Below are 24,203 nucleotides of genomic sequence, written 5' to 3' on the forward strand. Positions count from 1 at the left end.
ACCAGGCCTCTAGTAGTTAATAATCCTGTATTATGTACTTGAAGGGGGCTAAGAGAGTAGATCTTAATGTTCTCACCACAGAAAAGATATAGTAATTATGGCACCTAATGCAGGTGTTAGCAAACACTATGGTAGTGATTATTTTTAAATATATAAATGTATCAAATCAACACATTGTATACTTTAAACTTACGCAATGGCACATGTCAATTATATCTCAGTAAAGCTGATGGGGGAAATCCGGGTGGAGTTCAGTGACAGTTGGTTCTTCACTAGAGATAAGGAGCTGGCAAGAATGGGTGAAAATCAGACCTCAGGCGATTAACCTCACACTAAGTGAAACCCCTCACTATCTATGGGCAAAGTCAACTCAGAGAGTGTGAGTGAGTTAGGCATGGCCACATCCTTGTTAATGACCTAACCAGGTCAGGCCCCCTATCACCATAATCCTGTGGTAGCCTCCCTTCCTCCATTCAGTAACTGGCTAATTTCTGCACCTTTCTTATGACCTTCTAGTAGGAGAGACCTACAAGGATGGCCAGAGTAAGTCCTGAAGGAAAGGTTTCACACTCTCCCTATTGTTCCATTTTTGATAGTTGGAGAAGCCATCCTTTCCTTTGAGAAAGATGAAATTTTCATGTGATATCCTGGCACTAGGACCACCTTGGTGGCACTGTCCCAGGGAAGGAGGCTCTCAAGAGGCCAGTTTATAGGTAAAGACCTAAAAGCAAACGGAGTTAAAGTTAGTGATCCAGGCTAAAAGTGAGAACAGGCCTCAGAAACCTAACATGCTCTTCTCCCATGAGGTTATAGCCCCTGAGGGGACAAGCTGTTGTGTCACAGAGACCTTCTGAGGACGTCACCTCAGCCCCAAAGCGGGTTTCACAGTGGGAACTTCCCATTCTAATGCCTCAGTGGTGAGTGTTGCTGTCTCTTTAAATTGTCACTCCTGGGCCCCAGCCCTTGGGGCATCCAGAGAGGTAAGACACTTCCCTGTGTGCTGGGAAGTAGGTCAGGGGCTCCTGGGCCAGCCTCAGAGCCTGTCACTGATTCTGCAGGAAAGGTGAGCACCAACAGGGGAACGGTGTGGGCCAGAGAGGAGCTGTGAGGACCTGGAAGAATTCAGTGCCTGTAAGAAGCTCACTGAGTGTGCACCTTGGTTCTAGTAGGTACCAGGAAGGGGAGCGGGATCTAGCAACAGTAACTCCACACTCCCAGGTGTGTAAGGATGTCTGAGTTTCACACACAGCAGCTCAGGATCAGCAGCAAGTATCTCCTGCAGCCTGGGTGCCCACCTTCTTACTCGGGATTGTGCACTGTGCACAGGGACTCGGAGCACAGAAGGTCCCATTGTGTTAAACGATGACGGATAGGCTGGAACCACTTTCCTTGGAGAAGCCTCAGCTTGGGGGCAGATGTCAGGAATTGGAGGGGAGGGTCCCAGTCTCTCCAGGACACTGATCATGTTTAGACACATTGAGACAGGACAGTGAGTTTACTTCCCAAAAGCATTGTCAGAGGCTCCAGATCACCCGGGACATATGTTTCTTTTCCAATTTTCAAGACAAAAACTTCAGTTCTGTTCTTGTACCTCTCCCAGGTCACCCACCCTAACTGGATCCCTAGTTCACTGAACAAATTTTCAAGTTCTTGTGGTTTTCCAAAGTCTCCCCTGGCTTCTGAAGCTCCTGGGAAATTGAAGTATCTACAGATTTTATCACATAGAATTACCAGGGAAAATTTAATGTCTAAAACTTTCTCACTGGCATGAGTCTTAAAATTTCACTTCTGCCCTTTGGATTTTATATCCCTGAAAAAACAAAGTCAAGCTCATGAAATGTTCTCACAATATCATTCCAACCCCAGCCCAGCCCTTCCAGTGTTTTTCCTTCAATTCTGAAGTTCAGGGGAAGCAGGAATAATGACTTTGTCACTGTGTTTTCACCAGCTCTTTGGAGTTGAGCTGACATATCATAGGTAGTTATACCTATTTGAAGAATGAATGAATGGTGTTTGGAGCTCTTTCAAGTAAGCATGGGAGAACAGAAGATGGCAAGAGATGAAGAAAGTGTCTATGGTAAGGACATGTGTACTGCATACTTGCTTCCAGGTATGAGCCCTGGATAATAATGGAAATGGGCAAACTCAGGACTGAGCAGGTAACCCCAAACAGGTCTCTGAGGTGTCTCGGGTAAAACAACAAGAGCCCTAAGATGTGCATATTAGTTGGGTCCCTGCCTCTGTCAAGCTGGGAGAATATGAACTTCCTTGACTAGCCTGGACCTCCATTCCCCAAGTGTAAAATGAGGATAATAAGCTACTGTGATCTCCACAGAAGAGGGTGTAGAGGGTATTAGATCATGCACTAGAGGGGGGTGATACACCAGGGAGAATGTTAGAGAGCATGGTAGGTAAAACAGGAGTTTTATAGCATGCAGCAGGATTACGAGGGAGGGGAGGCAGGAGGAGGGAGAGAGGGAGAGAAGGAAGAAAGAGGTGATTTCATTCAATCCTCTCAACAGCCCCAGGAGAAACAACTCTACTATTATTCCTATTTTTGCACAAAGGTTTAACACTTGATTGGCAACTTCCAAGATGGCATACCTGGCCCATGAAAGAGCAGTGAATCAAACCCAGTGTGTCTGGGACCCCAGACAGCCCTTCACCCCCAGGCCTACTGCCCCTTCCTGCCCATCTTCCATGGCATCTGGGAGAAGTATGACAGAGGCCACTGAAGCCTCAAATAGGGACAGCTCACAGGTTGTGGGGGACCAGGGATAATGGGTGAGGCCATATATGGAATTATGAAGGAGTATCCTCTGGAGCAAAGTTGGAGAACATCTTGCACTCAGGCTGTTTAAGGCCCGCTGAATCATTTGATCTGGCCCTGCCAAGGCAACAGCAGGCAGGACTCAAAATTCAATAAATCTAGGTGCTTTTTTCATAGCAGCATAAATTTATATTAAGTGAATTATATTAACCAAATCCTATCCAATGAAGAGCTAATATGCTAATTAGACTGAACAGCAGAACGACCATCTGGATCTTCCGGATGAAGCTGGGACTGTGAGGGCCAGCTGAGGCAGCCAGGGCTGTGAGGGTAGAGCTCCTTGAATGAATTTCATGCATCAGGCCTCTAGTTATGTTATAAATATGCAAATAGCGCTTGGCAGAAAAACGATTTCCCACCCCTGCTCTAGAGTAAAGCCCACAGGTGTTGAGCATCTACAGATGCATGTGGTGAAACCAGAGATGACAGGAATAGGTGCTGAAGATCCCCTGATGTTCAGAAAGCTCTGACCAATGACCTCAGTAAGGCATTGGTGGGAAAGCAGAGTTGAGACACTGTTGTTCTTGTTCAAAGGTCTCAGGGAATCCAGGTAACCAGGATAAGTTGCTTTAAGTTTTGGAAGCTCACAGATCACTTGTCCTCCAGGTTCGGAAGACACCACACAGGCCCTGCAGAAGTCCCAGCTGAGGCTCATCCTGGTGGGGAAGACAGGGGCTGGGAAGAGCGCCACCGGGAACAGCATCCTGGGCCACGGGTGCTTCCTCTCCAGACTCACAGCCACTTCAGTGATCAGAACCTGTGAGGTGGGGAGTTGCAGGTGGGACAGGTGGCACATGGAAGTCATGGACACCCCAGAGCTTTTTAGCTCCCCAAGACCCAAGACAGACCCGGGGGCCAGGAGCGAGCCCGCTGCTACCTGCTATCAGCGCCTGGGCCCCACGCGCTGCTCCTGGTGACTCAGCTGGGCTGCTTCACTGCACAGGATCAGCAGGCCGTGAGCGCGCTCAAGGTCCTGTTTGGGGACAACGTGGTTGCTCGCACCATCGTGCTGTTCAAGCAAAAGGAGGACCTGGGTGGGAACTCTGCAGGATTTCCTGTGCCATACTGACAACCATGCTCTACCGGCTCTGGTGGCCGAGTGTGGGGGCTGAGTGTGCTTCTTTGACAACAGGGCAGTGGGCAGGGAGCAGGAGGCCCAGGTGCAGGAGCTGGTGGTGCTGGTGGAGTGCCTGCTGCAGGACCATGGGGATGCCCTCTACTCCAACGAAGTGTACCACCTGGCACAGACACTGGCCTTCTCAACCCCTGATGAACAACTGTGGTGGGTGGCAGAGAGGCTGGTGGGCTGCACGTGGGGGCGACAAAGGCAGGAGCTGCTGGGCGCACTGTGGGACTGGGTGATGGCTTGAAAGCTGCACACATCCCCGCTGCTGGGCGTCCTGTTCAAGCCTGGAGACTGCTCTCCAGAGACAGGTTCCAGGCTGTGGAGGAGACCTCTCCCGAGTCACGGAATATATCTAGGTAGGACTTGGACCCATTACCTGACAACCACATTCTTCCCTGGTGTCTGTGCCTCTGAGGCCCACAGGTTTTCCTTGTGTCCCTCACCTGGCAGTAACCTACCAACTCAAAGACAAAAATCCTGCCCACTCCCATCTCCTCTCCCTACCTCCCGCAAAAAACACACACAAAAAACAAACCAGCCCATGGGACCTGGCCTTGCCAGAGTTCTTTCCTGAGCTCTTCTCTTACTGAAGCCTAGACTGTTGACGCTCTTGCCTGTTTTCCACTGACCTCAGGCTGCCGTGGGTGTCCTGAAATCATCCCTGGTCTTCCCAGGGGATCAAAGGTCAGAGCCAACACAAAGCCTCAGTCCAGACCCATTTATTTCAATTGAATATGAATTGTATGAATAAATGCCTTGGACATTCATGTTGTGTTAATGGAAATCAATATTTGTAGATGTTTGTTCATCTGCCTTGTATGCCCATTGAACAAAGACACTGCTCTGTCATTCCTAACCCCTTCTGCAAAAACCACACACCCAAGTGCAGACACACACACACACACACACACACACAAGCACACACTAGGGTGTGTGTCCATAAGAATACAAAGCACTTAAGAACTGTTCATGTCCCAGGAAGGCCATCTTCCTTTGCGTCCCCATTCAGACCCTTCAGCAACTTGAATGCAGAGGCTTCTACAAGTTCAAGGAAAATTGAACTAGAGACTCAAATTCCTAGGAGCCACTGAGGCCACCGAAAAGTCTACTTCCAAAGAGGAGTCTTCTCACTGGCTGACACACTGACAGGGTGAGCATAGGCTTTTCAAGTCACAGGTAAATAAAAAGAAATGGAGAGGTTTGGACATTTTTATTTCAATATCAAAGTAAAGGGCAAACAGGTCTTAGTGGGCTGCGAATTGGTGATACAAGATGCGGTAAAGAGTCATTCCCTCTGTTCCATGCAGGTCTGGGGGAGTCAGCTCTCTGGTCCAGATTAGATGAGCCAGGTTAGCCCGGCTCTCCTGTCCACCCACACTTACACTGCCCTCAGTGTCTCTACGCTCACAAACAAACTCAAACCCGCCTCCAATTCTGCTGGGTAATCCCAAATATCTTCCCTACAGTATCCTCTGCCTTGTGTCTTCACGGACAAACTCTCCCAGGGGCCTTCACATCACTACAGAGACAGGTAAAAGGGGGAAATAATCTGCAACAGCAGAGTGCATATGGGGGTGAGGCCCCCAGCCCTGCCTGGAAACCATTGGGAACACAAAGGGGAAAGCCAGTGCCAAATGCTGAGACTGGACATTTCCTCTGCTGCCGAGGGCATTGTGGTTCAAGGGTTGAGCACAGATGCCAGGGAGGCACTGATAGGAATTTCGATTTGGGGCTTGTCCACTTTTCTGGCGAGTTCTTGTCCTGAGGACTTTTTACCCTTTTTTTTTCTGGTTAGCTGTCCAGGTGCATTTTTAATGTGTTGATGCATCAAGGTAAGTGTATAGGGGAGATTTGGATTATTCTTTGGTCTGTTTTACTATTTTATTTTATTTTAGTTGTGCCTGGCTTTAATGTGGTTTTTGTTATTTTTCCCCTGACTTCATCTGCCCTTGGGTTTAGCTGGCACAAATGGCATGAATTGGTTCTTTGTGCTCTACCTCCCAGACCAGAGTGATGTAAGCTATGTAGTCTCTGGTGAGGGAGGAGACACATAAACCATTTGCTCTCAAGTGCCCTTGGTTGGGGAAGATAAGGTCTTGTGGTTAATAAGCTGGCTCCAAGTCACCCAAACAGTTAATTATCTCATCTCAGTTTCCATTTGTCCAGGAATTTTTCTAGATTCTTACTATCCTGCCTCACATGGACCACAGAAGTGTCTTGCTGGGGAAGCCTGCTGCTTCGCTAACAAGGTGCACACAGACGTGGACTGAAATAATGTGCATCACCGGTGGTGCTAACACTTGACACAGGCAGGATTTCTCATTTTCAGTTTCCTAAATTGAGTCTGTGAACTCTTCAGAATATATTACTGCCTGATTATGCCAATTCTGTAACTTCCTCAGGTTGTTAGCCTTGTGGGTATTGGTGGTGAGTGAGCTGGGAAGATGGTGGCGGTTACCATCACAGCATAACAAACCACCCCAAAGCCTAGTGGTTTAAACCAACAACAATCTTTACTTTCCTCATGAGTCTGCAATCTGGGCAGGATGCAGGGGGGTGGCCCATCTTTGCTCTTTGCTGCTTCATCTGAGGTGGCTCAGTTGGCAGCTGAAGAATCTGCTTCCATGTTGCCTCACTTGCACAGCTGGCAAGTTGGTTCTGCTGGCAGATGAAAGGCCAGCCAGGGGAGTGAGCCAGTGACTTCAGGTCCTCTTCATGTGGCCTCTCGATGGGCAATCTGGGCTTCCTCCCCACATGGTGGCCAAGTGCCAAGCCCAAAAACCCTAGGGAGCAAAGAGGCATTTTCCCTATCTCACTTTTGAAGTCACAATCACACACTAGTTGTCAAAGCAGTCAAAAGTCCATTAAATATCAAGGTAGAGGACAAATCCTATAATTCTACAGAAGAAAAAACAAACTGATTATATGAAAAAATGGATGAGATAGAATATATTGTTTTAGTCATCTTTGGAAAATATAATTAACCACATTAACAAATCATAGTAAATTAAGAAACAAAAATAAATTATATTATTTCCAAAACATACCCCATATGCTTGAAAGTACATCCCAAACTATTTTTACAACATCTTGAAATATATTCTTTTCAGCTTCTTCCCTAATATTTTTGAGTTTTGTCGTAAAGGTCTCTGATAGCATTGATATTTCCTTCTCCATGACTTGCTGTGATATTTTTCCCTGAGCATATTTCTCTTTAACTGATTTAGTTTCTTCTTCTAATTCACTTTCATAGATTATCTTCAAGGCCTCTGTCTCATGTTGCATCTTCTCCATTACATTCTCATAGATGGGAGGAGAAAAGTGAGACTGTCCATTCTCCCACACCATTTTATCTATCAGACACACCAGCTCCTTCAGTTGAGCTTCCTTCTCAGCTTTCTCTATACTTTCTTTGTTATTGAAGGCACAGCGGCGGTTCCCACACTCCTGGATGATGCTTTGCAGGTTTCCTGACCCCTTCAAAAAGTCATTCAGTGTCTGATCACCCAATTCATCTTTGCGAGTGAACAAGACGATCATGTGTTTCATGGCTGACTCCCCAAAGATGGCCTTGATCAATGTAACCGTATTCTGCTCCTCCTTTGTGTAGCGGCCCAGCTGTAGAACCAGGATGATGGCGTGGGGTCCAGGGTAAGACTGGAGGACACACTTGCCGATTTCCTCACAGGTGTACATCAGTTTGTCCTTAGTATCAAAGAGCCCTGGAGTGTCCACGACAAGAAGGTTCCTCCCCTCCCATTGTCGCTCTCCTTTCTGACAGTACTTGGTAACAGCATGGGCAGAAATTTTAGAATCAAATTCCTTTCTCCCAAGGATGGTGTTTGCTGTTGCACTTTTTCCACTTCCGGTTTTCCCCACCAGAACAATCCTCAGAGTGTTGTCCTGAAGGCCAGACATCTTCTTTCAAGAGGCTCTGGGGAGCAGGTATCAAAAAGACCTTAAGGAAGGGAATGAGAAAGGGAAAGGGTACTTAGGTAATTGGGGACCATTCCCAAACCTCTTTTCTTCATTCTTTCCCTCCCTGAAAATTTATAATCATCTATTCCTCATCTGGAGGAAATAATAAAGCAGAGTTTTCTCATAAAAGAGTACAAGGACCAGGTGCTTTCATAGGAGAACTCACTTAAACCTCTATAAAGCTGATCATCTCAATGATATTTGAGCTATTCCTGGTCATACAAAAAAGAGGGAAATATTTCAACTCTTTCTCTGAATCAAGTGTGATATTGATCCTAAAGGCTAACAGAGATTTGACCAATAAATAAAGCTACAGATGTGTCTCATTTGGAAATATTCATACCAAAATTTGTTGTGTCAACACATCTTTGAATAGACCAGAGGCCCAGTGCACGAAATTTGTGCATGGGGGTGGGGAGAGTCCCTCAGCCTGGGATTGGGCCTAAACCGGCAGTCAGACATGACTCTTGCAATCCAGGACTGCTGGCTCCTAACCATTTGCCTTTCTGCCTGCCTGATTACCACTAACTACTCTGCCTGCCTGCCTGATTGCCCCTAACTGCTCCCCTGCTGGCCTGATAACCCCTAATGGCCTCTGCCTTGGCCCCCACCATAGTGGCTTTGTCAGGAAGGAAGTCAGAGATCCGGAAGATGTCTGGTTGATTCGGTCTAATTAGCATATTACACTTTTATTAGTATACATGAAGTAGAAAATTACCTAGTACAGTCAAGACTTTTGACCAAATTCAAAACTGATCCATGTTTAAAGCATTTTATACAATGCAATTAATAGATAATTATCTAACTTAATCTTATATAAATATAATTTTAAATTTTTATCATCACTTTTTCTCTGTAGCTGAGAAAGAGTAGATTATAATGTTAAAATAATGGATTATAAAGTTTTGGGATGAAGAAAAAGTTGATACTTCTCTAACATTATTTTATATAACTGTAAATTTAAATTTTTGTCATCACTATTTTTTTCATGCAGGTGAAAAAATAGTGTATTATAAAGTTAAATGGTGGATTATAAAGTTCATTTCAATAAAGAAAAAAAAGAAAGTTATTCAGCTTCATTGAGAAAAAGAACAAGGAGGAAGGACTAGCTCTACAATGAGTCAAGCATTGTAATTTCTATGATTACAGAAGTGTGATATTGTTGTACCAATAGAGATAACAGTGAACCAAAAACAGAAAATTCAGAAACAGATCAAATTAATCATACCTTATTCATTTATATTCAATTCAATAACACTATGTTACATTTAGATTCAATAAGACAGCATACCACATCAAAGGAACTAAAGATGTTATGATAAAGTAACTTTGGGATAACTGTATAACCATACAGAGAAAAAGATAAAATTGCATTCATTGCCTCATGCCATTCAAATTGCAAGCAGATTAGAAGTTTAAATGTTAAAAACAAACAAACAAACAAACAAACACCCAAACAAACATATAAATAAAATAAAAAAACATGGGTAACTTATTTGTAACCTGAAGGTAAGGAAAATATTTCTAAGATTTGAAATAGAGTAAAGAGAAGGATGAATAAGTTTGATTACATTAAAATATCACAGATAATGTGGGACAAAAGACACATTTGAAAAATTGAAGCAAAAATGCCAAATTAGGGACAGTAATATTTTTAAGCTTAAAGCAAAGGCGTAAATGTTCCTGTTATACAAAGAAAATTAAAAAGTACAGAAACCAAATACCAGCAACTTAATAGTAAATGGAGCAAGATATGGCAATAAACATTCAGAGAAAAATGAATTTAAATATACCTTGAATATATCAAAAGACATTAACATACACTCAGAGAAAAATAAATCAAAACACAAAAAATAAAATCATGAAAAATATTAATTAAATCACACCTCTATTTCTGAAATGAGATACTATTTGACACCTCCAGGTTTGGCAAAAGTCCAAATGTTTGCTAGCATAATCTGTTGGTAAAGGTATGAGGGAAGCAGGTCCTCTCCTCCATGGCTGATGAGAATGGAAAACCATTCCACACCATACAGAAGGGAAGTCAGCACTGTCCTGTGAAAGTACATATGCATTTTCTCATTCATTGTCAATCCTCCATTTTAATATTTATCCCTTAAGTACACTGACAACAATGCAGAAAAATGACACATAATGCTATTTATTGCACCATTATTTGTACTAGCAAAAGAACAAAAGCCTTTCAAAAGGTCATCAGTAGGGACTGGGTTGATTACCTAAGATATTATTCACACACTGAAGGACAGTCCAACTGTGAAAAGGAATGTGTCTCTCTATACAAGCATGGAGAGGTCTCCAGGATACATCATTAAGTGGAAAAAAAAAGTGAAGAAAATAATGTAGATTTGAAAATAATGTATCTTACCTAATAATAGACAAACATGGTAATTGACCATACCTTTGCTATGCCTCCCATTGGCTTATCAGCGAGATATGCAAATTAACTGCCGACAAAGATGGCGGCCGGCAGCCACTGAGCTGGAGCGAACAGGAGGCTTGGTTGCTCCAGTGATGGAGAAAGCCAAGGTTCTCTGCCTGCCATGGCCTGCGCAAAGCTACACTCAAAGCAACAAAGTTTCAATTATAGAAGGTAAATAAACCCCAGATACCTGGTTTTAGCAGGCCATGGACATGGAGCTGGAACGAGTAGGAGGCTTGCTTGCTCCAGTGATGAAGGAAGCCAGCCTGCCACTGGCTCTGAGCTCCACTCAAAAAGCAACAAAGTTTAAATTATAGAAGGTAAATAAACCCCAGATACCTGTTTCCAGTCGCCATTGCCATGGAGCTGGAACAAATAAAAAAAAAAGGAAAGGCTGGGAGCTTCAGTAGCCGGGGGCTTGGTCAGTCTGAAAACAGCCATCAGCCCCTCACCCAGGATGGCCAGGCACCCAGTGGGGACCTCCACTCTGAAGGGGGTTTGAGAAGCCTGCAAACAGCCATCAGCCCCTCATCCCGTCTGGCCAGACACCCCAGCAGGACCCCCACCCTGATCCAGGACACCCTTCAGGGCAAACCAGTCAGCCCCCACCCGTGCATCAGGCCTCTATTCTATATAATAAAAGGGTAATATGTAAATTGACCCTAACAGCAGAACAACTGGGAATGACTGGTCACTATGACACACACTGACCACCAGGGGGCAGACACTCAATGCAGGAGCTCCCCCCTGGTGGTCAGTGCGCTCCCACAGGGAGAGCTCTGCTCAGCCACAAGCCAGGCTGATGGCTGCCTGTACAGTGGTGGTGGGAGCCTCTCCTGCCTCCTCAGCAGCACTAAGGATGTCCAACTGCAGCTTAGGCCTGCTCCCTGCTGGCAAGTGGACATCCACCAAGGGCTGCCGGGCTGCCAGAAGCATGTCTGACTGCCAGCTTGGGCCCGATCCCCCAGGGAGCGGGCCTAAGCCAGCAGGTGGACATCCTCCGAGGGGTCCCAGATGGCAAGAGGCCATAGGCAGGGCTGAGGGACGTCCCCGAGTGCACAAATGTTTGTGCACCGGGCCTCTAGTTTTTATAATAAGGAAGAATATGAACTACATACATAGTAGGTGTAGCGGTTAACAATGCAGATTTTTTTTCAATAGATGGAGTTACACATATGTTGATACATATGCGATTTTATATGTATGCTATTTTGTTGTATGACAACAAGTTTCAAATCTTCATATGTCAAATTTTCTGAAGGTGTTAACATTATAGATATTTTTACGCTTAAAAATGTCAAATTTTGTGCCAAGAAAAGAGCATTTGCGGGAAGTTTTAATTCATTACTTTATTTTGAAGTAAAAGTTATCATATACTTTGGGAAGCTTAGGGGGAACATGCTCCATCTCAAGATACTTGTGAATGCTGGTTTAAATGCTTTAAAAATGATTATTTTGATGTGGAAGACAAAGAACATCCAGGTCAACCGAAAAAGTTTGAAGACCACCAATTACAAGCATTATTGGATGAAGATGCATGTCAAACTCAAAAACAACTTACAGAAAGATTAAACGTTGCTCAGCAAACAATTTCCGATCATTTACAAGCAATGGGAAAGATTTTAAAGGAAGGAAAATGGGTGCCACATCAACTGAAAGAAAGACAAATGGAAAACCGAAAAGTCATCAGTAAAATGTTGTTTCAATGGCACAAAAGAAAGACTTTTTGCATCGAATTGTGACTGGTGATGAAAAGTGGATTTACTTTGAGAATCCCAAACGCACAAAATCATGGGTTGATCCAGGTCAACCATCAACATTGACTGCAAGGCCAAATCACTTCGGAAAGAAGACAGTGCACGACGTTTGGTGGGATCAGGAAGGTGTGGTGTATTATGAGCTTCTAAAGCCAGGTGAAACTGTTAATAAATAATCAATTGAACCACACTTTGATGGTGAAATGACCAGAATGTTTCAGAAGACACAGCAAAGTAATTTTGCTTCATGATGACACACCATCACACACTTCAAAACCAGTTAAAGACACATTAAAAGATCTTGCCTGGGAAGTATTAACCCACCTGCTGTATTCACCAGACCTTGCTTCTTCAGATTACCACTTGATCTGATCGATGGCACATGCACTTTCTGAGCAGCACTTCAAAACGAACGAGGAAGTGGAAAATTGGGTCTCTCAATTGTTTGCCTTAAAATAAGAAAAGTTCTATTAAGGCAGTATCCACAAATTACCTGAAAGATGGGGAAATGTGTAGCTAGAGATGGACATTACTTTGAATAAAGCACGTTAGGTGTTTCTCTTGAAATTATCATATTTTCTGTGATTACAAAATCTTCATTTTTAACTGGTACACCTAGTAAAATATAAGACATATATCTTTCATATATATGAAAAGGCAATAGCATGATACTCTGAAAAATAAACCAACAATAATTTACTTACATGTGGATGGGAGAAGCAGGGTGGAGGGAACAAGAACAGAAGCTGGAAACTGGATTTCTTGGTTACACTAATATTTCATACATTTGATCTTGAGACCATGTAGGTAGCTTACATCATTATACCAAAAAAAAAAATGTTTCAAAATACTAAGACCAAAATGAAATGGCAAACAAATATAATTGTATACTGTGGGGTGGATGGACCATATAGGGAATTGGTTCAAGACACTTAAAAAAGCAATAATTTCATTGTCCATCCTTAGTGTTATTAACTTAAGTTTAACAAAAAAAATAACCTGAAAAAAATAATATTGTTGCCGTAACTGGTTTGGCTCAGTGGATAGAGCTTCAGCCTGAGACTGAAAAGTCCCAGGTTCGATTCCGGTAAAGGGCATGTACCTTGGTTGCGGGCACATCCCCAGTAGGAGGCATGCAGGAGGCAGCTGATTGATGTTTCTCTCTCATTGATGTTTCTAACTCTCTATCTCTCTCCCTGCCTCTCTCTAAAGAATCAATAAAATGTATTTTAAAAAATAATATTGTTATAAAAAATCCTATTCTTGCGTGTGTGTGTGCAGCTTTGAAGTCCATTGAAAAGCCATCTAATCTAATAAAAGAGAAACATGCAAATTGACTGTACCTTTGCTACACCCCAAGCCATGACCAGCAACCAATCAGAGCGACTACATGCAAATTAACCCAACCAAGATGGTGGCTGGCAGATACAGAGCTGGAGCAAGCAGAAGGCTTGGTTGCCCGGCGATGGAGGAAGCCAAGCTTTTTGCCTGCCCTGGCCGGCTGTGGCCTCCGCTAAATGCAATAAAGTTTCAATTATAGAAGATAAATAAATCCCAGATACCTGCTTCCAGCCAGCCTCCACTGGGAGCTTGGGTGGCTGGGGGCTATGGCCAACCTGCGAAGAGCCATCAGCCCCTCACCTAGGCTGGCCAGGCACCCCAGCGGTGACCCCCACCCTGAAGGGGCTGTGGCTAGCCTGTAAACAGCCAACAGCCCCTCACGCAGGCTGGCCAGGCACCCTAGGGGACACCCACCCTGAAGGGGCTTTGGCCGGCCTGCAAACAGTCATCAGCCCCTCACCCAGGCAGGCCAGGCACCCCAGCTGGGACCCCCACCCTGAAGAGGCTGTGGCCAGCCTGAAAACGGCCCTCAGCCCCTCACCCAGGCTGGCCACACCCTCAAGGGGTAGAGTCCCTGCTTCAGGGCTTGATCAGCCTGCAAACAGCCCTCAGCTCCTCACCCAGGCTGGCCAGGCACCCCAGGAGGGACTCCCACCCTGAAGGGCCTGGGGCCAGCTTGCAAACAGCCATCATCCCCTCCCCCAGGCTGGCCACACCTTCATGGTGTGAGGGTCCACACTGGGTGCCTTGGCCATCCTGGAAACAGCCATCAGCCACTCACCCAGGCTGGCCAAGCACCTCAGCAGGACCCTCCTCCCTGAAGGGGGTATGGCCAGCCTGAAAACAGTCCTCAGCCTTCACCCAAGCTGGCCAGGCACTCCAGTGGGGACCCCCACCTTGAAGCGGGTGTGGCCAGTCTGAAAATGGCCCTCAGCCCCTCACCCAGGCTGGCCAGGCACCCCAGTGGGACCCCACCCTGATCCAGGACACCCTTCAGGGAAAACCAGCTGGCTGCCACCCATGCACCAGGGCTCTATCCTGTATAATAGAAGGGTCATATACAAATTGACCCTAACAGCAGAACGACTGGAAATGACTGGTTACTATGACACACACTGACCATCAGGGGGCAGATGCTCAATGCAGAAGCTGCCCCCTGGTGGTCACTGCACTCCCCACAGGGAGAGCTCTGCTCAGCCACAAGCCAGGCTGAAGGCTGCCAGTACAGGGGTGGTGGTGGAAGCCTCTCTCCCCTCCTCAGCAGTGCCAAGGATGTCTGACTGCAGCTTAGGCCTGCTCCCTGCTGGCAAGTGGACATTCCCCGAAGGCTGCCGGGCTGCCAGAGGGATGTCTGACTTACAGCTTAGGCAAAATGCCCTGGGGAGCAGGCCTAAGCCAGCATGTGGTCATCCCCTGAGGGGTCTCAGACCAAAAGAGGGCACAGGCCAGGTAGAAGGACCCCCCCCCCCCAGTGCACAAATTTTTGTGCACCAGGCCTCTAGTAGAGATAATAATGAGCCCAGTGACAATGACCCTTACTCCCCTTAGTGCCTAGAGTGTGGTTTTCAAATGCCATTTTCCACCAAAAAATTAGGGTTTTATAAATAAACTACTGATTCTAGGAATAGGCAGAACATGCTTCAGTTGAGCCTTCAGTCTCTTGACAACAAGAAAGCTAGGATGTTCTCAAAAATCACTGGGATCTCATGGAAAGGACTTAAGAGCCAACCTCAAGAGAATGCAACTGGACATGGATGGGGCAATGTGAGCATCAATAAAAACTCCAATGAATCAAAGTATCTCAGATATCTTAAAATACACGAGTTCATAACAAGGCCTTCTGCTTAAAATAGTCAATCTTTCCCTTGGGAGTGTGCTAGGAAAGCATCTTTTTGTTATGAACATTGACAAATAAAGGGAAAGAATTGAGCATTTATCTTGTCTTTCAGATACCACTGTACTTCATGGAAATGAGAGAATGGTTGGAGGGAACTTTCTTTTTAGAAGATTTTTCCATCTAATAACTAAGGGAAGAATGATAGGATCTGAATCATCACTGTTAGGTTTGATTGAGTAATTGAATCAATACCCCTCCCCTGAGAACTGGCTTTTCAGGCTATTTCACTATGGACATTCCCTTTGTTGAGACTATATTTCACTTGCGGTGACCACATTCCATTATCTCCCCTCCTAGTATGCATAAAGAAGTCTCTGTCCAGAAAAAGCCTTCCAAAAGTCCTTTAAAAGCCTCTGACTTCTGTCACTGGGGGCTGGAGCCATCCCGGCTCAGCCACCTGGTGTGCGGATGATCCAATAAATTCCTAATCCCTCACCACTATGGCTGTGTACATTCCTCCTTGGTGACCTAACAGTCACTTCTGATCTTTAATAAAATTTAGGCCATCATTAACATCGATTAATGTCAATGAAAGAGAGACAAACAAATATTATGTGCTTCTGAGGGTCGTTTACAGCTCAACCTATGATGTACTCCCACCAAATAGTCAAACCGGAGTCAGATCAAGCCTCTCCTTAAATATTGCTTCCCACAAAACACTGGAACTAGATGGGAAGGTGAAATGACACCGTGAGAATGTTAATCAACAAAATGTAAACTGCGCTCTTCTTTTGGGAAAAAGACTTCCTCCTTCTTACACAGAGAAATTTTCCAGAAAGAAACAGGGAAGGTGAGAAAGCTATATATTAAATTAAATACATGAGAAACCAAACAATTGCAGTTTATGAATCTTAATTGGATCCAACTTCAAATAGTTTTTTAAATTATGAGACAATCAGGGGAATCTGAAGGCAAGTGGTAAATTGTAAAAAATTCTATTTGCCTTTTGAAGTCTGATTAAGGTCATATTTTTAAATGGTTTCAAATATTTATTGATAAAATGAAACAATGATATTTGCTTCAAAATAATGTGGGGTGGCTGGGGAGTGGTGAGTATATAGATGAAACAAGATTGGCATCACTTAATAATTGTGGAAGCTTGGTCTAGGTCTGTGGTTGGCAAACTGCGGCTCCCGAGCCACATGCGGCTCTTTGGGTCCTTGAGTGTGGCTCTTCCTAAGCCTTAAGAGTACCCTAATTAAGTTAATAACAATGTACCTACCTATATAGTTTAAGTTTAAAAAATTCAGCTCTCAAAAGAAATTTTAATCGTTGTACTGTTGATATTTGGCTCTATTGACTAATGAGTTTGCCGACCACTGATCAACGTAGATGGAAGTTCCTTGTATTGTTCGTTTGTTTGAGTAAATTAACATTTTTCAACAATAAAAATTTGATATGTGCGTAATATAACTACTGCTGACATTCTATAACAAGCACCTTGATAATTTTTTGTACATTATCTCACCTACTCACCCGTAATAGCCTGCAAAAAGCTCATTTTATTATTTAACTTTTTATTTTATTTTATTTATTTATTTTTTTAAAATATATTTTATTGATTTTTTACAGAGAGGAAGGGAGAGAGATAGAGAGTTAGAAACATCGATCAGCTGCCTCCTGCACATCTCCCACTGGGGATGTGCCCGCAACCCAGGTACATGCCCTTGACCGGAATCGAACCTGGGACCTTTCAGTCCGCAGGCCGAGGCTCTAGCCACTGAGCCAAACCAGTTTCGGCTATTATTTAACTTTTTAAATAAAGACATTGATGTCGCTTGAAAATGCTGAGACACTTGCCTAAGGTCACAGTGCTAATAGGTATAGGGCAGAGCAGGGCACCAAATTCAAAGTCCATCTGACTACCACCTTACCGCCTAACTACTGCACACATCTGCCTCCTCTCAGTGTCTTCTCAGACCCAGGATTCTAAAATTACATTGAATCAGAGCTAGATCAAGAGAGGGCAGGGAGGAGAGTCCACACTCTTTCCAGACAGAACTCTTTTAGGAAGCCTGCATCTAGGGCCATTAAGTGGAGGGTTTCATATACATTGTTCCTGCAGAATAGCCATCCTCTACCCATGATACCCCTTCCTCACCTCACATGTCACACTTACTCAGGTTAGGGTTTCTCTCTGCTGAATGATGAAAGTCTCAGGGACCCTGCTTCTTTTTCAGTAGAAAGAGGGAGTTAGACAGGTCAGTCTCTAAATTGCCCTCAAGCTCTAAAGACCTGCTTCTTTTTCAGTAGAAAGAGGGAGTTAGACAGGGTGGTGTCTAAATTGCCCTCAAGCTCTAAAGACCTGCCTTGGGGACAGTGCACCAGTCAGCATAAATGTGTCCTGATCAATATGAGACATGTAACATCTATAATAATAAAAGCGTAATATGCTAATTAGACAGAATAATGTTCAGACTGCCTTGTGGATGAAACTGGGGTTGTGAGGCTCAAGGCAAGCCTCCACAGCTGGGAGGGCTGGCTGAGGCAGACAGCCCCGGGGGGCTGGGAGGGCCAGCCAAAGCAGGTAACCTGGCCTGCGAGGACCAAGACCCTTGCACAAATTTTGTGCATCAGGCCTCTAGTTGTACTAATAAAGCTCCAGACTCCCCTCCCTACCCTCTATAATTACCCTCTGGCAGCATCCCCCCCTGCTGTGCTGCTGGCACAGAACCTGGTCCTTCTTGGGACCAGAACCCACACCATGAACACTCCATGGACCTACTGCCCAAACAACGCTAGTGCTCAGGGCTGCTTCACAGCCAGACTCACCTTCTTTTCAACCCGTGGATGAGTTCTCAAATGTTCTCCAAAGACACTCTTCCAGCTGCTGCTTTATTTTAACTGTGAAGAAAAAGTGTTCACACCCTTTTAAACCAATGAGCCAGGAAGCTCAGATTGGGTGGAATCAATGGAGGACTGTTTGCCTTTAAATAGACAGTAATATTTCCTCTAATTTGGTGGATGCTTCTGTTTTGCCAAGTTGAAACCTTTTACTCCAAGTGCTTGCTCTTGTACCAGAATTACCAAAGCTATATTTGGTGTTTTGAGTTATAGTAGTAGATCCAAAGGCCCTTATTAAATGGCATAAATCTTGCTCCCCAAAAGCCAGGCACAGTGTCTGTCAACTTCCCTGGTGCAGTGGGAAAATGCAGGGTCATTCTGGAAGAAGAAAGTTGGACATAGGACTTGGTGTATCCTTGAGTCTTGCTGGTGATGGTTTTGAGTCTATTCTTTCAGGAGGGTCTCAAGTTACTCATTCAGAAATTAACAAAATTCATGTACAAAGCCAAAGGGGTATAAACCATTGGGCACCAAATGGAAACGAGGAAGGAGAGGCCTGGGAAAAGTCTCCCAATGATCACAATCTCTGTTTTTGTTTGTTTGTTTTTTCATATGTTTCTTGCAGGGTTGAATGTCTACATTAAATGACACATTATGATGAACCCAGGGGGTATATGCAACCTTCCCTCACAACCTTCTTACCTTCTCCCTCTCCAGACCCAGACAGAGGCAGCTTATCCTAGATTTACCAGTGGATGGATCCAAAAGGATCGAAAAATTGTATCCAGGTGAGAGGCAGGCTGTTGAATCTTTCATGGTTGACAAGATGTTCTAGTTGTCTGTTGCATCACCACAAATAGATTAAATTTTGATTGCACATTTTACTTCACTAGATTGAGAAAGTGGGTTAGTCAATGCCTAAGCTTGAGGATAGGTACTAAGTGGACCAGATGTGCCATGAAGTAGAGCAGAATAGTGTTACTACCCATGGAGGGAAGCAGATAGATTTGGAAATGATGATGTAAATGGCCATATTATTGGACCAATTATTGGTATGAATGACTTTGCTCACCTTGAAGGAACGGTAACAGTTTTTCTATTTCCAGTAAAGACACAGATCAGGACCAGCTACATAATTCATAAGTTCTGGCACAAAAGGAAATTACCAGACCCATTGTTTAAAAATCATGAAGAATTTGAAAATTACATTACAGAGCTTTCTACCCTCTAAGCACAGATCCTTGAGCAAACCTACAAGTCACACATCCATGATGCTCACCCTGACAGGCTGCATATATATGAGTCCAGAATAGAGTCAGAACTGCATCTCCTGATCAAAATTCCTCCACAAGTGCCCCAGTTTCACTTCATTCTCCATATTCCCTGAAAGAAACTTGTCCTGCCAGAAGCTGCCTTTTATATTTTCTTGGACAACTAATTGCTTCTCCACGCACATTCCTAGGTTCCCAAAAGGGAAGAGGGATGTGGTTGAAATAGAATCCATAGATGCTATAGGGAATAGAATGTGGGTCTTGAATGGTCCTAGCTGTGAGTTCATTGGCAATGGAGGAGCATCTGGAACATGGCTCCCACCCCTGAACCCTCTCTTAGGACTGACCTCCTCTAGGAGTCCTTTGATAGAAGGGATTTTGCCTCATGTCTCTCCTGTGCTGTTCACTTGGCCATGCTTCTCGTCCTTAGGAGTTCCTTTCCACACCCAGCCCTGCTGTGAGCCACCTGTCTCTCTGCTGTGGGTCCCCACCTGCAACTCCCTGAAGGTGCTCTCCCCCCTCCCAGGATGCTGCTCCTTCCACATAGTCAGAAGGAAAGAGATGAATGTAGAGAAAGACATTGCTTCCTATTTTACACTTCCCTATTATTCTTTTCTCCCCTTTATTCTTTACATTATAGACATACATGTCAATGTGGAAATATGTGGGCTTTTTTTTAAAGACTGGGGTTATTAAAATATATTTCTTTAACTTCTATCAGAGTCTGCCTTGTGGAGTTCAAGGCTTTGTATGCTGCTATGTTCTAGTTAAATTCAAAGCTCAAAATTATTACAACTTTGCAAAAATAATAACCGAAGGTGAAAGGAATTGTTTCTTGAACTGTCCTGAAACTTCCATAATGAATAATTAACTTGGTATATCAGTTGCCCATTGCTGCCATAACAAATTACCAAACATTTAGAGTCCTGAGACAATTCAAATGAATTTTCTTAGAGTTCTGGAGGTTAGAAGCCTGAAATTAGTCTTATGGAGATAAAATGAAGGTATCCTCAGAGCTGTTGGTATCTCTAGGAGAAAATACATCACTTGCTTCTTCCAGCTTCTAGAAGCTTGCAGAATACCTTATTTTGTGATCACATCACTCCAATCACTGCTGCCATCATCACATTGCCTTCTTCCTCCTTTGATCATGCCTCCCTCTTCTGAGGGCCTTAGGGATTACATGTTGGACCCACTCAGATAATCCAAGACAATCTCCCCATCGCAGTCATTAACTTCATTACATCTGCAATAAGGTAATATTTATATGTTCTGGGGATTAGGAATGCTTAAATGGGGTTGGGGGTGTAATTTTCAGCCTACTACATGTGGATAGGTTAACCTCTCTGTAACTCCCTTTTCTGATCTTTAAAATGGAGAATTGACTTCATAGGATCAGTGTTTATACGAGGAAGTGGGGTTCTGCTGTAAAAGAAATGCTCAAAATATGGATGTGGTTGTGGAATTAGGTAATTCACAGACGCTGGGAGCATTCTGGGGCACTTGACAAAAAATGCCTAGATATCCTTGAAGAGTCTGTTGCTGGGAATTTGAATATTAAAGGTGAGATCTCAGTTCAAAGTAAGGACCATGGTATTGGACACTGGAAGAAATGTGATACTTGATACGATGTGTGATATAAGTCACTGACTTACGTTCTACTTCTGGGTGGAAAAAAGAGCTTGAAAGCAATACACTTGCGTTTCCAAAGACAGTTTGGAGGGTATAGCCTAGTTTGTCCTTGTAAAATGCAACAGTCAAGAAATGAGAGCAATGCATCTACAAGCCAAGGACCTCCAAGGGTTGCCAGCAGCCACAAGGAGCTGGGACCCAGCAAGGATCCTCTCCAGCACCTTCAGAGAGAAGGTGGCTCTGCCAACCATTTTCTGCTGGAGCCCTAGAACTATGGGCCATAAGTTCCTGTGGCTTTAAGCTACACAGTTAGGGGTACTGTGTTACATCAGCCCTAGGAATCTCCCACAACACCTTTCTCTTTCTTCCACCTTTTCTTCTGCCTTCTTCATGTTCCATCCACTCAGCATCCCAGAGATTTTCCCTTATGCATGAGCTTGTGTTTACTAGAATAGTCTTTCCCACCTCCACCCGCACATCTGGCCCAGGTGGACCACAGAGGCTGCTGATGAGTGAAGTCCTGGCTTTCTCAGAAAAATCTTTAAACTCTGCCTGACCCTGTCTCTCAGCAATGCCTCACTGCCCAGGGCTCCCTACCCTATAATCAGCGCCACTACATTCTCTTTAGTTTTAATGTTTCTGCACTCAGACCTCTTACTGAAGAATTTAGTGGTTCCCAATAATATATGCAGCACCAAAACAAACTGCCAAATTCTTTCTCTTTCCGAGAGAAAGTTGAAATGAAGGGCTCCTGGAATCTTAAGGGAGTGGGCAGACTACCAGGCTGGTGTGAGCACAGCAGGTCCTGAGACCACCTCTGCCTGAGAGCATGCTTCAGGCCCACTGGCAGGAGCCCACCTCACAGTCTAACAGAAGAACACATTCATAGAAAAGAGTACATAGTTTTACAAAAACTCACAGCCAAAGACAACAGTATGGTGGTTACTAACAGAAAAGAGGATGGGGGTGTGTAAGTGGTAAATGGAGTCAAATATATGGTGAGGGAAATAGACCAGAATTTTGGTGGTGGGTATACCATGTAATATACAGGTAACGTACCATATGATTTCACACTAGAAATACACATAATATAAATAGCCAATGTCACCCCAATATATTTTAATTTTAAAAAGTATAAATAGTTTCATGTGATAAACAGAGTAGGGCCTCATTCTTTGCAAAGTAAAACAAAAAGAGCGTTCTTGCATTTAAATACACAGGAGCTACCTTCCTCAGCTGGCAGCACAAAATGCTAATGTATCTGACAGTGTATCCCCTTGTGTTAACACAGTGACACTGGTTTTGTTCCATGAGCGACAGAGCAGATTGTCACATTAGCACATCAGCACTAGTGTCTGCCATTAACACATGAAATGCAGTCAGGAAAGCTATGTGGGTCTGGTTCTGCCACTAGTAGCATCTATGGTTTTGGACAAAATAATAACCCCTCTGAGGCCTGGAATCTCTACAGATAAGAAGATAGATAAGTGTCAGATCATCTAAGTCTGATGCCTTCCAAGGAATTACCCCATACACCAATATGTGGGCCTTGCCCAGTGGTTTGAATCCTGATCCCTGGCTGCTTACGCACACTTCCTCCCAGATGTTGGTTGGTTGTAGTGATAAACCTGTGATAGCAAACAGGGTTCCCCATGGAAGACCACTTGGAGGGACCAGTCCTGGGACTCTTGGGTTGAGGGGTCAGTGTGAAGGAGCAATATCACTGTGGGCCTCTGCTCCCATGCTTTGAGTGCCTGGGGTCATCAGAGTCAGGTATAGTTACCGACAGTGACAGATCCCAGGCCCATCATGCGTAGCACCAACAGCTGGGCAGGCAGGAAGCATGGAAGCAAATGTGCTTCTCCCACAGTCTCTGCCACTCTTAGCACACCCTCTGCTCCCTTCCTTACTCATCTGAAGAGACTTTTTAATCCTCTTTCTCCAAAACTCATTCGTTTGCCTGGACAACCCTGAATTCTTAACCCTTCCATGATCCTAGGGGCAGAAGAAGAGGCTGCTTAGAACAGGAATCCAGAAAGAAGTCAGAGGCTGCTGGATCCATCTGTTAACATTCAGTCATTTGCCTTTTTTCTGGGATTTTCAGTTTGGTTTCCATAATTTCTGATGTTATCTGCATTTCTTCCTTTTAGGTTTAGTTTGATGTCCTTATGTGCTTTCTTACTGCTGATAACTGCTGTAAGTACATCTTTACCAAGGGACAAAGTTGCAATTTTAATGTATATCTAAGTGTATCACAGCACAATTTTTTTTTTGCTTCCCATAATCCACTCAATTTCTAAGAAATGAGCTTCAGGATGTTATTGTCAATTCACTTTTCCACAGGAAAGCATGCATCCTGCCTCCACCACAGCACTTTCCAGCCCTCACTTACTCCTTGTTCTGTTTAAGTCATCACTTAAAGTTTTGGACACAGCACAGGCTAGAACGGCTAGGTTATAGGGCCCATGTTCCCTTATCTGTGCCTGCTGAAGTGCTTAGAGAGGTGAGAGGAGAAGGCGTGGCCAAGAAGAAACCTCACCATCGAGATCACCCTGAACAGTGTTTAGGATCTATTCGGAACCCTTCTGGGGTGGTGCTGGCCTGAAATTAAAATGGAGGAGTTCCCCTATGAGTCTCCAAACCCTCACCTGTTCCTCCTCCCGAGTAGTCACAACACTTAGTACTTTGACTCTGACATGAGCCAAACAAAATAGATTCTACTCTGAATTGAACCGGTGCTCATGGATGTTGCCATCTTTCAAGCTCTAACAATGACATTCTCAAAGCTTAACATGTGAATAAACAGCTAATGCAGCTTCATTTTTTTGGAATATTTTTTGAAGAAATATCACTTGGAAATATCACTTGAAATTAGAATTAAGGGGTTCATTTCTGAGCTGTGAAAGACCATAAATGACTATTTGGAAATATAAGGAGACACCAGCATTTCTCCTGTCCTCTTCAAGTATAACACATCTGCATTGATTGGAAAGCCTAGGACTCCAGATAAACATAGCAACCTGGAAGGCAATGGCACCTGTCACCTAGGCCCATTTAGCAATAGTTCATTGAACCCCACTGAACAACCACAAAAGAAAACTAAACTATACAAAATCCATGCACTCAGCAGGAAGGAAAATGAGTGAA

At 44.2% G+C, this 24,203-nt stretch overlaps 1 protein-coding gene and 1 pseudogene across 1 annotated transcript; one reads left to right on the forward strand and one right to left on the reverse strand.

Annotated features, from left to right (window-relative positions):
- The first annotated feature begins 1,947 nt into the window (after positions 1-1,947).
- The window catches only part of LOC102419683, a 56,123-nt pseudogene continuing 33,867 nt past the window's right edge, over positions 1,948-24,203 (forward strand).
- LOC102419068 (GTPase IMAP family member 7-like) lies at positions 6,987-7,874 on the reverse strand. The gene has a single exon (XM_023747796.1). The coding sequence runs from the start codon at positions 7,872-7,874 to the stop codon at positions 6,987-6,989; it is 888 nt and encodes a 295-aa protein (XP_023603564.1).

This window comes from Myotis lucifugus, unplaced genomic scaffold (assembly GCF_000147115.1).
Source record: "Myotis lucifugus unplaced genomic scaffold, Myoluc2.0 scaffold_983, whole genome shotgun sequence".
NCBI classification, from domain to species: Eukaryota; Metazoa; Chordata; class Mammalia; order Chiroptera; family Vespertilionidae; genus Myotis; species Myotis lucifugus.